Source organism: Daphnia pulex, chromosome 10, assembly GCF_021134715.1.
Source record: "Daphnia pulex isolate KAP4 chromosome 10, ASM2113471v1".
Taxonomy (NCBI): Eukaryota; Metazoa; Arthropoda; class Branchiopoda; order Diplostraca; family Daphniidae; genus Daphnia; species Daphnia pulex.
Window position 1 is genome coordinate 11,732,967 of NC_060026.1, and position 14,521 is coordinate 11,747,487.

Sequence of the window (14,521 nt, forward strand, 5' to 3'; positions counted from 1 at the left end):
CTTTGATTACTCATCACTGTCAAGTGTCAAAACATTAACAGCAGTCAGCAACGTTTTGCAGTCTGGTGCGAGTAAACTTACTGATGACAACAGAATGACGGACGAGATAACTGATCGTGTTTGACTTTTATATCTATTTACTCTATTTACAGAATAACAATCCAGAACGACCTTCAAGTTGCAGCACACGATTTATCTTTTTTTTTTATTGATAACCAGTATTGAAAAAAAAAAGAAAAAAACTGCGACAAACAAGTTTATATAATAGCAGAAATAATAAGGTGATGTGCATATGATTAGTCAAATAAATTTGGATCAACCCCAGCTGCTCTAAAGTTTCACGGCTATAATTTTAGGCCACGTTGCATTTGTAAAGGGCATTCAGTTTGAATAAGTCCACCTGAAATCAAAATAAGAAAATAGTTGCATTTTGTGTTGATTAATTCTCAATTGTTTTTTTTATTTTGTTTTTTAATAAGAAAGGACTTGAGAGAAAAATTTATACTTCACTGAATCCTCTTCTCTGCCCGATTTCAACACCCGGCTGTCGAGTAATGATGGTCGGAGTACTGGGATCGATACCAAAGCTGTAAGCTCCATAATGCATAACGGAACCTTGATAATGAGCGCCAAAATCCCACGAAACATAAATAAAGGTTCGCATTAAAATAAAGATAAGCGTTTTTATTTATACCGTAGTCGTATGAGGCTCCCAGATATTGAATAACGTCAGGACCATAAGAAAGGAAATTCGCTTCAGTACCTATAGAGTGTTCAACAGCATTTTTCAATTATAATTGCATTAAATTACTTATCATTAAAAATTTTATACCAGGTTGAATGTTGGAGTAGTTGATGATGACGTAATCATCACGATCAGTGCGGCTCTGTTCGTGAAAGAAACCCAAGGCATGCAATAGCTCGTGTATGGCAGTACCTGGAAGCCCACCGCTTAAGCAGCCGCTGTCCAGTGAGACCGTCTGTGCCACACCGATTCGGCCGATATAGCTGTAACATCTGAGAGAGCAAATCATTTCAATAAGTGCTCCTTAGTGTTGGACGAAATGTTTCATTTTATTACCCGGCGCCAGTTTTCTCGATGTAAACATAGTCCGGCTGGTCCGTTCGTGGTACAAATCTAATGCAACTTTTCGTCTCATACTCGTTTATCGCTTGAGCAATTATGTCGAGTTCTACGGCAGCTGTTAGAAAAGACAGGATTGAATTATTTTAAAAATGTGTTTTGTATAAGAATATTAGCCCGTATACTGTAGTTGTCTGCTATGCTGTAATAGACTATGCCGTTGGGCCAAAGTAGATTTTCGTACACTATGGCATTCCTTGGCTATCTCAAGCAAATCCCTTGACGTTAGTAAACAAATTTGATTTTATTACTAATGTAAATGGAATAACCTCTTGGCCAGCTAATACATCAAGGCCATTAATGCCGGCAATGTCTCCTTCGAATAAGTTGAGTTCGGAATCCGTCGATTCTAGCGAGGCAAATTCTATTTCATTTGTTTTATCTGTCTGACAAAAATAATTATTAGGGTTGAATTTAATGTTAGCATAATTGACAAAAATGTTCTCATTCACATACCCAGAGGTTTTGCCCATGTTATCAAAGGAACCGTGCAATGGAGCACCAAACAAAAGGCAGTTAGAAAGAACATGACTCTGATAATCCAAACAAAACTGTATGGGTGATTTAAAAGACTGCTGTGTGAAGCTGGACGCTTGATTGTAGGTTTGGACTTTTCAAAACAAAACGTTTAGCTTTTCTTTTATCAAGTATTGACATAGCTAGACGTCATCACTATTAATCGTTGTTTAAGTAGAAGAAGTTTGAAAAGAAGATAGCAATACGACATAGCAGTTTATCGAACGAATTTGGCCAGATGACAAAAATCAGTAGGAAATGATTTTTTAAAAAAAGAACTAAATTGATACTAAAGATATCCTGCCACAAACTTTAAACATAACGTAACAAAAAGACTCGATAGTCAATCCTACGTAGTTTATTACAAGAAAAAGTCATCCAGAAATGTCCCAGAAATGTCACAAATACATTTTTCAATTTTCAAGTAAGTCGCTCAACGGCTAGTGCAGGTTCCATCGTATTCTCACCGGACATTGAGCTACTAGGAGCTGAAAATCTACTTTCCGATTTCATTGTGTATCTTTCTTTCGTCGGCGGGAAATCGCGTGTTCTGCGGGCGTGGAATTCTCCACCTCGACCTCCTCTTCGGTACCCTCCGCGTCCATTTTGCCGTTGGTTGTCTACGTTGGGTCCATCCCACAACTCTTGATCCAGTTGGGAAACCCAATTCGCTTTACCGTTGTCGAACCGACTCCGTTTCCAATCACCTCGATTCTGATTTTGGCGTGGAGCTGAATGGAACGACTCCTGAGGTGGATATCGTTTCCTGTTGAAGGATGAATGTCGGTGGTGGTGGTTTTGCTGATTGACGTGTTGTTCGTCATATTCTTTCCTAAAATCAATGGGCTGCACCGGAATTGAGCGTTGAGACATGGGTTGATTCATCAAAGGATCTTGTCTGACGAAATGCCCGTTATTCGCCCTACGTTTAAAATGAAATTAATAATATTTGCACAATTCCAAAGTTTGGCGAATAACAAATTTACCTATCAGTTACATGAAGTAGATTTTCTTGAGTTTGCGCTTGAACTGGAGCAACTTTATCAGCAATTTTGGGCTCAGACATGACATTGACGGTGCTTTTCAATTTGACGGCCGAAGTTTGAAGCATGTGCCGCACTCTCTCCCTCTGTTCCTCAAGTTGCTCCTGCCCAACCTGCTGGTATTTCTTAAGTAGTTTGGCGCGCAAATTTCGCTCTTCTTCTTCCAGCTTCAATTGACGTCTAGCCTCCTTGTCCTTAAAAGAAAATGAGTCATGAAATCAAGTGTTCCAAGAGAAAATCATCAAACTAGCAAGTTACCTTCTTTAAAGACTTATCTTTCTTCCTGGAAAGGTCTTTTTTGCGCCTTTCTTTCTCTTCAAGTGCAGCCTGAATAAATGTGCTCACAGAAAAATGATTTCTTTAAAAGATTCTATTTAAAATACCTTAACCCGCTCGAAAACCGCGTCCAGCAACCGTAAACTCTCCAGCCTTCTTTGGACAAGCACCAACTTGCGCTCCTCGAGCACGACCCTGGCCTCCTCTTCAGCCTTTCTCTTTCTGGCGGACTCCTCTTCCTCTTTTAGTCGTTCTTCTGTCTGCTGACGTCTACGAAGAAAAGCGTCAACGTCATGTTGCAGTCGATGTCTTGTGATAACTCTTTGAGAGTTTTTTTTTGTTTGTTTGTTTGTTTTATGGCAATCAGCCTGACCTGCTCTCTTCGTGTTTGAGATTTTCCAGTTCCCTTCGAACTTTGTCGGCCCTCTCTTTGTCAATTTCTTCCTGGATTAATCTTTCCCTGGCAATCCTCCGGAATTTTAGAGATCTTTCGCTTTGGTGTCGAGTGCGATCAAAGTCAACCTAGAAATGAGGTAACACAGTAAGGCCATGTAAATGCTACTCACCTTTGGATGGGATCTATCACCTGTACAAGAGCTGTCCAAGCTCTGTTCCCTTCTTTGTAAAGTAGTTTCATGCCTCTGAAGGCTGTCATACATTTAAGAAATCCAACATACTCCTGGTACTGAACGAATGCTTCAAATAGTCCATCTTGTCCGAATGCAAAAGTATTTGGGGGATTAGAAACCATTTTTGGCCTGTATGGGTCCAACATGGGAATGTCAACAGTGCGAAGAGGTCCAAACACTTCAAAAATGGCCCTGAGCATAGATTCACTTGGCTTCATCTTGAAACAGTTTGTCTCCAATCTATTGGGGAGGAATTCAAAACCAAATAAAGAAACAATTTCATGTTTTCTGCTTCACATGAAATTCATTAATCATTACCCGCTTGACTGAGGGACCATAAACCATTGGCATGGCAGCAGACTGATGTGAACAGTATCGGGCCGTTCTCCTGGTTTGAGCTCATTCATATTTTTGCTTTGTTGAAAGTATGTGTCCCAGTCATGTCTTGATGGGTAGATTAGTTTGGATTCACAAGCTCTCATTTTCAGTGGTTCCGGGAAGCCGTTCAATCTTAGGATGCCTCTGTCAAGCCGGTGAAGAACTCCTGCTATCTAAAGAGTAAGTTTGTCGTTACATTTAACTTGTGATGCATATGTAGAGTTAAGTTGCTCTTACCTGATGTCTACTGTCAAGGTGAGCTTCAAATCGCACATATTGCAGCGTGCTTTTCAATACCTTAGAAACATAGATGGCATTTTTTTTCTGGAATACAAGGTTTGTATTTGTTAACAATGTTTCGAAAATTCTATACTTTCATCCCAATGATTTCATCGGGTTTTGCGGCCGTTTTGATTTTATCCATTATTTCCAAAGTGGAGACGGATTTCCCCGCGGTTTTTAGCATGTCGGCTGGCAACTGGACCGAAATGCTGATACAAGAAAGTGGTTTCAAATACAAATTCTGAGATGTGTTGATGACGACGGCATCCCTCCAGTCTTCACAGGGAAATATAGATGTCATTTTAACTAAGCCAAAATACTTTCATGTACAAAAAGCTATCGTTTAAGAACGTCAACAAAACACGTTAAGTTACTCCATTTCTTTCCTGCTTACGTCTACCAAAGGAAACCAATTGCCAACGTAGGCAATACATGCAATTTCAGACTCTACTCACAGGTGGCTCTGCCGTCAAGGCGGGTTTTACGAAATGATAAATCGTGTACCAGTGGAAAAAAGAAAAATGAGAAAGTTGGATTGCGCGTCAAGTCCAGTAAAAATTCCGTTATTAGGTAAATAATCAAGTAAGACAGGAAATTCGAATGAAGAAATTTTAATGTAAAGGCATCCGGCTGGAGTGGAGACGAAAAAAACAAATTCCTTTCTCAGACTTCGCCAGCTTTATTATCTGCTAAAACACTGTGCGACGGACGGGAATTCATTTAGTGGTCGTTTATCTAGTCGCCGTGGAAGTCATTATTCAACGAAGGTTACAGCCAGGAATTTCACCGAGATATCATCCAACAACGAAAGAAAATGGCTAGATTGAAAAAATCTAATGCTGGCGCATGTGCATCAAACCTTCCGATTACAAGGTCACAAACTGTGGTGTCTAGAGCTTCGATTGTGGGGGCTAAAGCTAAAACCCCGGCGCAAGCTCCGCCGAAATCTTCGAGTTTTCGTGACTCTGCTGGCAAGAAACGTTACAGGCCAGGATCGAAAGCTCTCAAAGAGATTCGTCATTATCAAAGAGGTATATAATATATGCGCTACATTATTCCTTTCTAAATCCTCTTCGTGATTTTCCCATTTAAGAATAGAAAAATGATGTTTTGTGTTTTTTTAATAATGCAGTGTGTTTTATGATGTTTATATAGGGACGGGGTTATTAATTCCACGATCGCCTTTTACGCGAGTCATTAAACAGATCAGCCAAGAATTGACGGGGAACTCTGCGTTTCGGTATAATAGTAACCCAATATATACTATAGAGCTTAACAGCCCCAACAGCACATAATTCATAGTCCACTTATACGTCTAAGGTTTACGAGCGAGGCGCTGGAATGCCTGCAAGTGGCATCCGAAGCCATGGTGATTCAGTTATTCGAAGATTCAGTGTGGACCATGGTCAACGCCAAACGGCTGACTCTAATGGTATCTACTATTTCTTCGTTTCTTAGAGTTAATTAAATTATCCTTTTTTTAAATATTAGGTGCAGGACATTCAGCTGGTCAGGCGCATTCGCGGAAATCTTTAAACTTAACTTCTCAACACTCAAATTCAATTTGAAAATCTTTCTAATCACCAAATTCACCAAATCTGTTCAAATCACTTTGTTAAATTATTTTTAAATGTTTGAAATTTGATCTCGAGGAAAATACAAAATTTGAATTTTTTTTTAACTGAATGGTGTCTTGTGTGTTCAATTCAGGTTTCAAATTCGATTGACCCAGCTGACTGTATACGTGTTATATCCCCTTATTTACTTGAATGACCATTTAGATGGAGATATGAAAGTGTGCCCAGTTGTATAATGCAAAAACTGTCCAAGTATTTCTTTGAACCCAAAAAACCAATAGCATTCAACCCGTGTGTTTCGTTGGAAGATATACCCTCTCGACTGCTGGTGGGATTCATTATCTTGTCTCCATGAATAATGTACGACGCATAACTTTTGTGCTGAGAAAAAAAAAATGTATTTTTCTTCTTCTTCTTCTTCATTCCGTTTCTTCGTCTCGATTCGATTCCACACAGCGCCCCGCATTTCCTATAGAGAGTTCAAACAAAAACCACATGTTCATTTGAAAGTCAATTTCATTTCAAATTCCTCTTCGAATTTTTTGGAGGTTCGTCCCAACTGTGGAAATCAAACCGATTTAAAGATCATCGCAACTTTGTTTTTTTTTTTTCTTTTCCGGCTGGGGGGCGATGGTGGTGCTGATGCTGGTATGTGTCTAGTACGTAACCTCTTTTCACCGCGGGATCGGTATCACGCCATGCATGCATTTTCCATGTCCAGTACACAGAGCCAAATTGTGCACGCGCATGTGTCCTTGGGGTTAACGGGAAACCCAATCTAGGAAGAATCATTCACCTAATCCATTAAATGCGCCCATTACCGCGCAAATGTCGCATCCAAGTAGAAAACCAAGAAAGAAAAAAACAACAAAAAGACACGAAAACAAGGAAGTTAAAAAGCTTCCAGATTTGACCAGAAGCAGCTAGCAGCAGCCAGCAGCCGGGAAGCGCAGAGGGTAAACGTTTTATGCGCATATGTACACGGCGTATTATATACGCGCTGATTGCAAAGTATCGGGCGCAATCTCTCCTTCTTCGACATGCTGGTTAACATGTCCGCGAGGATTATTATCTAAGTCTTTTTTGTTGTTGAATTATTTATTTCCTCCCCCCGCGCGACCCACCAGCAGCAACACCAAAGTTTCCAGCGCGCATAACGCCATAAACTCCACATTTTTATTTGAACACCATCTGCGTCGAAAAGGAGAAGAAACTCTCTCTAGCGCAGCGCTCTCGACTCTCTCGTGGTAATAATTTCAAGTTCTGATGAATAAAAATACACACAGGAAATATCATGACATTCCCCGGGTGGCAGTGCAATGTGTCTACAAGTATATTAGATAGACTCTATCGCTGTCGAAAGTGTCGTCTCTCTCTCTCTCTCTATAATAAATAAACCAGAATTCCTATTTCGAGATATATACGCGCAGCTCGGAAAAGGATATACAAATGCCCCGGCGACAAGCGAAACAGATTGCGTCGTCTTTTTTTTCCATCGAATTTTTTTGCGTAATGAAGACGAGAAGTTTATTTTGTTTTGTCTCGAAACGGCCATCGCTGATGGGGACCCAGTCAAACGAGAAATTGTGACAGGGCACCACATTTTATGTATATATCCATACAACAACTACAGCTAAACGCACCATGAAGGTTATACACACACACACACACACACTCGGCATTTTGGGTTTACCTCATGGGGAGGGTTCGCTGATGGAGAGAGAAAGAGAGGAGGGATTTCACCAAGGGAAATAACACACACACACACAGAGCAGTCTAAAGGAGAGAGAATAGGTGGAATATATAAAGGCGAGTTGTGATGTCGGACGATGGCAGCAGCAGCAGCAGCAGTCAGCCAGCCAGCTGGTGTGTGTGTAGCTATAGGTAGTGTTGGTGTAGAAGGTGTCGGTCTAGTGTCGGTGGGTTAGCTCCCGAACACACACAGTTCTTAAGAGGACGTTAGCCGCACCGCACCATCAACTTTGCTCTCTCTCTCACTCGGCTCCTCTTTTTTAGAACATTTTTCATTTCTTGGTGTGATTTTGTGAAATTTTTTTGCTTGTTGGGGGTCAATTTCAGTGCGTGAATTTTGGAGTGTACCCCGCCAATTTTTTGAAATTTTGAAAAAAATTGTGTGGAGGGAAATTTGAAAAAAACAAACCGGAAAAAGGAAAATTCGCCGCCCGGAATTAGTCAGAAAAAACAGGAGCACTTGAATCTTTTTGGGGGGTTGGTTGTGATATGGTTTTGCGTGGGGGCGGATCATGTCTCCGCAGCTCGGGCCGACCACTCTCCTCTCACTTGCCCGGCACTGGCACGTCCTCTTGCTCATCTCTCTCATCACGCCGATCGGACCTTTTTCCAGCAGGTAAAAAATAAATTTCTCTCCCCTTCAACTTTTTTCCTGTTGGACGTATGTACATATTTTATCCAAACATGTCGCCTCCGTTTATTTATTACGAGTGAACCCTTAGGGAGAATGAACAAAAAAGCTAATACCTCTCTACAACTAATACTACTAAAAACAAAACAACATCCAACACACACACTCACCATTTTTCGCCATTAAACCCTGCCCCACAGCAGCGAGCGCTGAGCATAAATCATTGTAATCTTTTCGCTGTTCTCGCTAAAAAGTCGACTCGTTTTTCGCCCCGGCTTTATAGTAGTAGTATATAGTATAGATTCGGATAAGAATAGAAAGAAATAAAACACACACACAAACGCACAATCTCATTAACATACGCTAATGGTCGAGCTGCTGCTATAGCCCAGCAGTCCTCGGTAGTCGTCGTCGGTGGTTGTTCCACTTTGTCGTTCCTTTTTTTTTTGTTTTGTCTTTTGTTTTGTTTCGGGAATATTTGAAAGGAAACAAAACTGGGAAACAAGAAGTATACAGTAGAAGAAGAAGAAAATGAAAGAGAAAAGGTTTATGGGACGGAGAAGAAGGCCCCCTGCTGGCCCTGGCCCTGGTTTATCAGTGATCAATGTCGTCCAAAACGGTGGAGAGAGAGACGAACGCTTTCGCTCGATGATGGCGCGTGCTGGCTGGCTGCTAACTGGCTGCTGCCGCTATGTGTGTACAAATGCTATACGTGACTGTTGAGGACCCGGGTCGGCCGGCCGGCCCGCCGTGTGTTCCATCTCCTTCTTTGGATGATGTAAGAGAGGAACGGATGGTTCGTTTGAGTGCTTTTCCCAATTCGATCGGACAGCCCTCAGGATGGATTCAATTAGATATATCAAATCGACAGTTGTCGACGGGCAACTGCTGTTCGCTGCTGCTGCTGCTGCTGCCGAGAGTTGGACTGGAGTTGGAGCCCCCCAATAACACAGTAGGACGGGCCGGCTCTCTTCACTTTTTCTTCATGACAAGGCGGACAACACCTGCCCAGCAGCCAAAAAAAAAAGAAAAAAAGTCGCAGACACACAAAGGGCAACTACTAAAATCAGGCGCAGTTATTATACGGTCGTGCAATAAATAACCGAATCGTCACCGGTCGAAACACCCTCAATAGCTGTGTGCCCAGTGTTTCTTAGTGGGAGGTCGACCCTATTGGGAGAAACAAAAAAAGAAAAAAAGAAAAATGGGGGGGCCGCACCAAAACACGAGAGGAATATAACCGTAAGAGGTCCCATTAAGAGCCCAAGAGCTCCTCTCCGAAGAGAGCGCAGTAGTTGTCAAGTTCGACTAATGAGCCGATCGATTTCCTCTTCGGTCTTTTCTCTTTAACTATTTCTTCTTTTTTTAAAATTTTATTTTCTGGTGGGGGGGTGGAAGGAAAGAAGAAATATAACGCCACCTGGATGTATAATATAACTGATGACAGAATAGGCCGCCGAAAAGGAACCGCTTCATCACTTATTTTTTTTTGTTGGTTGGTCTTTTTTTTTTTCAACATAGAAAATGGCCTTTTCGATAGTTCTTTTTTAAGATTTTTGTTTTATTATTATTATTTTCACCGTGACCAATGAGAAGAGAAAGAACATCACGCGAACATAAAGAAACCAAATTATATACCCAGTCGGAGCGCGGGGTTTTGTGTCTGTATGTGCATGTGAACATCACAAACAGAGCCCGCGATATACGTACTAAACCGTGCTGTGTACACCTGATCAGGTAAAGCACCACCACCACCACCACCACACCAATTTTCGACCACATCAAAGCGTATACATTTTTTTTTTTTTTTTCTTTTCGGGTGTTATATTTTCTCCTCGACGTGAGAACTGCTGTTATCTTCTTCGAGTTGAAGAAGGGGGGGTTCAACTCTCCCAAACAGTCGGAGAAAAGAAAAACCCCCCTCCTGCTGTGAGACATAATATAGCTTGGCTGGCTGACCTCTTCTCTTATTTTTTTATCCTTTTCTTTTCTTTTTTTTAAGTTTTTTTCTTTTTTTTTACCAATGGGGGGAGCACGCCCAACTCATCAGTCGGTGCGCGAGCAATAAGACATTTTTTTCTTCTTGTTATTTTTACCTTGTTCGTGCGGGTTTATTTCGTTTTTTCCCTTGTTTCTTTCGAAAAAAAGAAAAGAAATAACACTAAAGTCTTTTCGGGTTATTCCTCTACAAGGAGAGAAATACAAGCGGTCGAAAAACTTGAAAGAAGCTAAGAAAAAAAGGCCTTTTTTCTGTTTTGTTTTTATTTTTTGAGTTTCCTGAAAAAATGATTAGAATTGCCTAGGGGCTAAGTCATTTCACACCTGATTAGAATGCAACCCTCTCGTTCGACACCCACTTCCAGATTTTTTGTTGTTTTCTTTCAAAAAAATAAAATAAAAGAGAAAACTCCAATCAGCATCCTGTCAATGTTTTGTTTTTTTCTCTCTTTCCTCTTTTATCTGCTTTTTTGTTTTGTTGTTGGTTAAATTATCGATCGAGAAACAAAACAAAACAAAAAATTCTTTTCTATATCTCCTTTATATCTTAACCCCATTTGAAATCTTCTCCTCGCGATTGAACTGTCCAATAAATTCAAACTGCGCGCGGGGAGGGATAAAAGCCCGGGTGATTTGAACGCGCGCGCGCGCGCTTGGCATTCCACGAAATTCTTTTCTCTCTTCTCTCTAGTTCTGTCTCACTCTAGGCAAATGCAATTAAAACAAACGTGACTTTGGTTCTAATAAAATGACGTTTAGAGCAACAAGTTGTGTGTGTGTGACAGGAAATCCCGTTGAGGTTGAAAGAAAAAAGAAAACTAAATTTTTTTGTTTTACATTTCTGAAAACTTTTTTTTCGTGTGTGATGGGTGTCACCTGGGAAAAAAAAAGCCCTGCGACAAAAGAAGTGTCGGCCCTGGTCACGTACCTACGAGGTACCGGGAGTCATAAAAAGAAAATACGTTTAAAGCTTTCACGTGACCGTATCTCTGAACCCAAAGCTGCTGGGCTGATGACATTCTTCTTCTTCTTCTTCTTATTTCATCGTTCCATTTGACTTTTTGGTTAATTCGTCGTTTGTTTTTCTTTTTTTTTTGCCTTCTCTCCCAGGTCGGTGATGGCTTTGAGCGCTGACCTGATATGCGGCAAGATACCGGGATTGACGTACAAGCAGCGGCTGCTCTGCGCCGCCAAGCCCGACGCCATGGTGGCCATCAGCAACGGAGCCAAACTGGGACTAGCCGAGTGTCAGGAGCAATTCAAGTACCACCGATGGAATTGCACGGCCATCGGCAGCCGAAACGGATTCGGTCACGTCGTCGTTGTCGGTAAAATAAGAAAAACTAACAGAAAAACGTTTTTAACCAAATTTCTTCTCATTTCGTCGACTCAGACTTCCCCTTTAAATTTCTCATTTGGTGTAAAAACAAACCGCCGAACGCGGTGCCCAGCAGAGAGAAAAGACAAAACGACAAAACATTTCTAACCGAAAAATCCCGGGCGTTCAATTATAATTTAAAGACGGGCGGGCGGGCGGTAGAAGGACATAGTAGTCTGCGGCTTCTTTTTGGGGTTATGTTAAGTAAATGAGGACAATCTAAAGGAGGGAAGAAGAAATCGAAACGTCTGGGCAGCCTCCTACTATAGCTGTGGTCACCGCTGAAATGTAATTCAAATGTTTTGTGTCTCTCCCGGTGTATTACGCTCGAGTGACAAACACGGTAAGTATAAACCGCAGCTCGGCTCGGGTTCATACAGTCGAGAGAAATAGAAAGAAAAAATAAATACAAGTTTGGTCATGGCAACTGAGAGCTCGGTACTATTATATAGCGTATGTCTACACCGCGCCCAATCTAACTGGGCGGGTGGCCCGTCGTGAAAAAACATTTTCGTCGCTGAAAAAGAAACGGTCGCCGAGAATTTTCTACCGGATGAAAAAGAATTTGAATAAACCAACCGAAAATGTTTGCGCAATTTAAAAATGCCTATCAACAAACAGACGAAATTGCAATGAATTATATCGTCTCCCATATTTGTCAAGCCCAAAAGGGGAATTTTGTTTTATTTCGGCATAGAAAATAAAAATTTTCTCTTCTATTCAAATATCTAACATAACATAATAACATACCCGGCGAAGAAAGTCTGGCTAGTCCCGGTGCCCGTCCTCGATTGAAACGACGCTGGGCGACGCTCAGCGGGGAGACGCAGAGGAACATACATATCTATAAGTTGCGAATTCGCCTTTTGAATCAGATAGGGTCGTCCAATGAAATACCCAAGAGTAAATAATCTAGACGCAGCACACAATACCGCCGCTTTCGCCTTTTTTGGGCCGTCTTCTAAGAAGAAATAAAATATCTCTCTCTCAGCTCTTACTCTGTGTGCTGTGCAGTATCTAAATTGTATAAAATAAAAGCCACAACTTTATATTTTCCTTTGCGCCAGCCAATGGCAATTTTCCAATGTAAAAAAACAAAAAATCGTTTGGTGGATTCTCCTTTTTGATCTGATTATCATTACCAACACCGTCGTGGATCCTTTTTGTTTCTTTTTCTTACAGGAAGCCGAGAAGCGGCTTATCTGTATGCAGTGTGGAGCTCCGGCCTGACGTACGCTATCGCCCAGGCGTGCAGCCAAGGAGCTATCAGCTCTTGCGGTTGCGATCCGACCAAACGGGGCGGCAAGGACCTGGTCAGATCCATGCGCAGGTCCCATCGGGCGCGCAACGCCGCCAACGGAGCTAATACCAACGCAGGTAATGGAGGAGGTCCTGTGGCTGCCGGCGGAAACGGATGGAAATGGGGCGGCTGTTCGGCCGACGTCCGATCGGGAGCCTCGCTGGCCAAACGATTCGCCGACTCGAGAGAAACCGAAGGAGACGATAGGAGCTTGATGAATCTGCACAATAATAAAGCCGGTAGAAAAGTGAGTCTTAAAATATCTTATCACTTCTTTATTCAGACTGTTTCCTGGAAATGATTATAATATATACCTTCTTTTCTTTTTTGTTCCTTTATCATTTGTGTGTATCTAGATTGTCAAATCGATGTTGAAGAAGGAATGCAAATGCCACGGAGTCAGCGGCAGTTGCTCACTCAAAACCTGTTGGGAGAAATTGCCGGCCTTCAGGGACATTGGCGATGCCCTGATGAAGCAGTAAATCATCGTTTTTGAATAGTTTTGTTAAACACATTATGATATGCCCATCAGCGCTGACTCGTTTTGATGTTGAATGTGTGGTGACAGGTACCGTGAAGCCAAGGCCGTCGTCGCCAAAGAGAGTCGCAGCGGCAACGACAGCAAGCCACGCAAACTGTTGACGCTGCAGTTGCGTAGGAAGCCGCACAACAAGCCCCGTCTCTCGGAGCTGGTGTTTCTCAACTCTTCGCCAAACTACTGCGAGGCGAACCCGTCGACGGGGTCGCTGGGTGTCGTCGGCAGGAGGTGTAATCGAACCTCAACAGGTAACTGGCAAATCAACATCAATAAAAGGAGATTTAGGAGTTGCTGTACATGGTCTGGAGAACAAGTAGTGGTGGCTTACAAACCTTGTTCTCTCTATTCTGTAATAGGTGCTGATGGCTGCAACCTGCTCTGCTGTGGACGGGGGTACAACACCCACCAGTTCAACCACGTCTCCCATCAGTGCAACTGCAAATTCCACTGGTGCTGCGAAGTCAAGTGCCAGACTTGCACCATCAAGAGCGAAGAGTACACCTGCAAATAAAAATGAGAGAATTGTTCACTCGTAGACTGTACAATCTAGGACTGATAAATTTATGATAATGTGTTCGATGGGCTTGGAACGTTGAAATCTGATATGATGGATGTAGGCCTACAGTAATGATCAAGAGATTGATTCAGAGTCGTTTTTTAAATATGTATCCGAAATGTAATAACTCATCTGCACTGACCTCGTTGGAAGAAATTAATTGCCCCCAATGTTGTTATATTTTAAGATTTCAAAAAATTGCTTCATCATCGTATTTTGGACGTGCCATTTCGGAATGTGCCGATCAACTTGACGTATTGAGGTTCAAGAATATTGAGAATCATTTCCCATTGTTTTCACTGGTCATCCAAATCTCGCTGCTTTCTATTTTTTAATTTGAGATTTTCCTTTTTTTTTTTCCCTTGAAACATAATAAAACAATAACAAACCATTTTTGAATCTTGCAGCAGACGAAATTCTGTCCGAAACGAAAAGAGAGGGAGTTTCGAACGATTTTTTGAATTTTGTTATTTCCTTGATAAATAATAAAAATAAAAAGATTAAAAAAACAAAACATTCAAGA

At 41.6% G+C, this 14,521-nt stretch overlaps 4 protein-coding genes and 1 long non-coding RNA gene across 6 annotated transcripts; 2 read left to right on the plus strand and 3 right to left on the minus strand.

Moving 5' to 3' along the window:
* Positions 1-250: 250 nt before the first annotated feature.
* Positions 251-1,796, minus strand: LOC124204116 (zinc metalloproteinase nas-13-like). Its single transcript, XM_046601127.1, has 8 exons — positions 1,601-1,796; positions 1,414-1,526; positions 1,270-1,345; positions 1,082-1,202; positions 833-1,017; positions 695-763; positions 506-615; positions 251-400 (listed from the first exon to the last, which is right to left on the minus strand). Exons 1-8 carry the CDS (start codon positions 1,671-1,673, stop codon positions 353-355), a joined length of 795 nt encoding a protein of 264 aa, XP_046457083.1. The 5' UTR covers positions 1,674-1,796; the 3' UTR covers positions 251-352.
* Positions 1,797-2,002: 206 nt separating this feature from the next.
* On the minus strand, positions 2,003-4,569 carry LOC124204115 (A-kinase anchor protein 17A-like). Its single transcript, XM_046601126.1, has 9 exons — positions 4,360-4,569; positions 4,224-4,283; positions 3,927-4,159; positions 3,566-3,848; positions 3,353-3,501; positions 3,087-3,249; positions 2,962-3,030; positions 2,647-2,897; positions 2,003-2,582 (listed from the first exon to the last, which is right to left on the minus strand). The coding sequence occupies exons 1-9, from the start codon at positions 4,567-4,569 to the stop codon at positions 2,081-2,083; spliced, it is 1,920 nt and encodes a 639-aa protein (XP_046457082.1). The 3' UTR covers positions 2,003-2,080.
* Positions 4,570-4,663: 94 nt separating this feature from the next.
* On the plus strand, positions 4,664-5,947 carry LOC124204117 (histone H3-like centromeric protein cnp1). 2 transcript variants are annotated; one of them, XM_046601130.1, is made up of 5 exons: positions 4,664-4,838; positions 4,891-5,299; positions 5,424-5,508; positions 5,589-5,700; positions 5,760-5,947. In XM_046601130.1, exons 2-5 carry the CDS (start codon positions 5,083-5,085, stop codon positions 5,802-5,804), a joined length of 459 nt encoding a protein of 152 aa, XP_046457086.1. In that variant the 5' UTR covers positions 4,664-4,838; positions 4,891-5,082; the 3' UTR covers positions 5,805-5,947. The 2 variants fall into 2 exon arrangements, with proteins under 2 accessions (XP_046457086.1, XP_046457085.1); XM_046601129.1 differs by having other exon boundaries at positions 4,664-5,299.
* Positions 5,948-7,676: 1,729 nt separating this feature from the next.
* LOC124206063 (protein Wnt-7b-like) lies at positions 7,677-14,512 on the plus strand. Its single transcript, XM_046603691.1, has 6 exons — positions 7,677-8,213; positions 11,337-11,554; positions 12,787-13,151; positions 13,261-13,382; positions 13,473-13,690; positions 13,799-14,512. The coding sequence occupies exons 1-6, from the start codon at positions 8,110-8,112 to the stop codon at positions 13,951-13,953; spliced, it is 1,182 nt and encodes a 393-aa protein (XP_046459647.1). The 5' UTR covers positions 7,677-8,109; the 3' UTR covers positions 13,954-14,512.
* LOC124206064 lies at positions 13,027-13,914 on the minus strand. The gene is made up of 3 exons (XR_006879543.1): positions 13,775-13,914; positions 13,219-13,694; positions 13,027-13,124 (listed from the first exon to the last, which is right to left on the minus strand). It is a non-coding gene; the product is annotated as an uncharacterized LOC124206064 (long non-coding RNA).
* Positions 14,513-14,521: the final 9 nt, after the last annotated feature.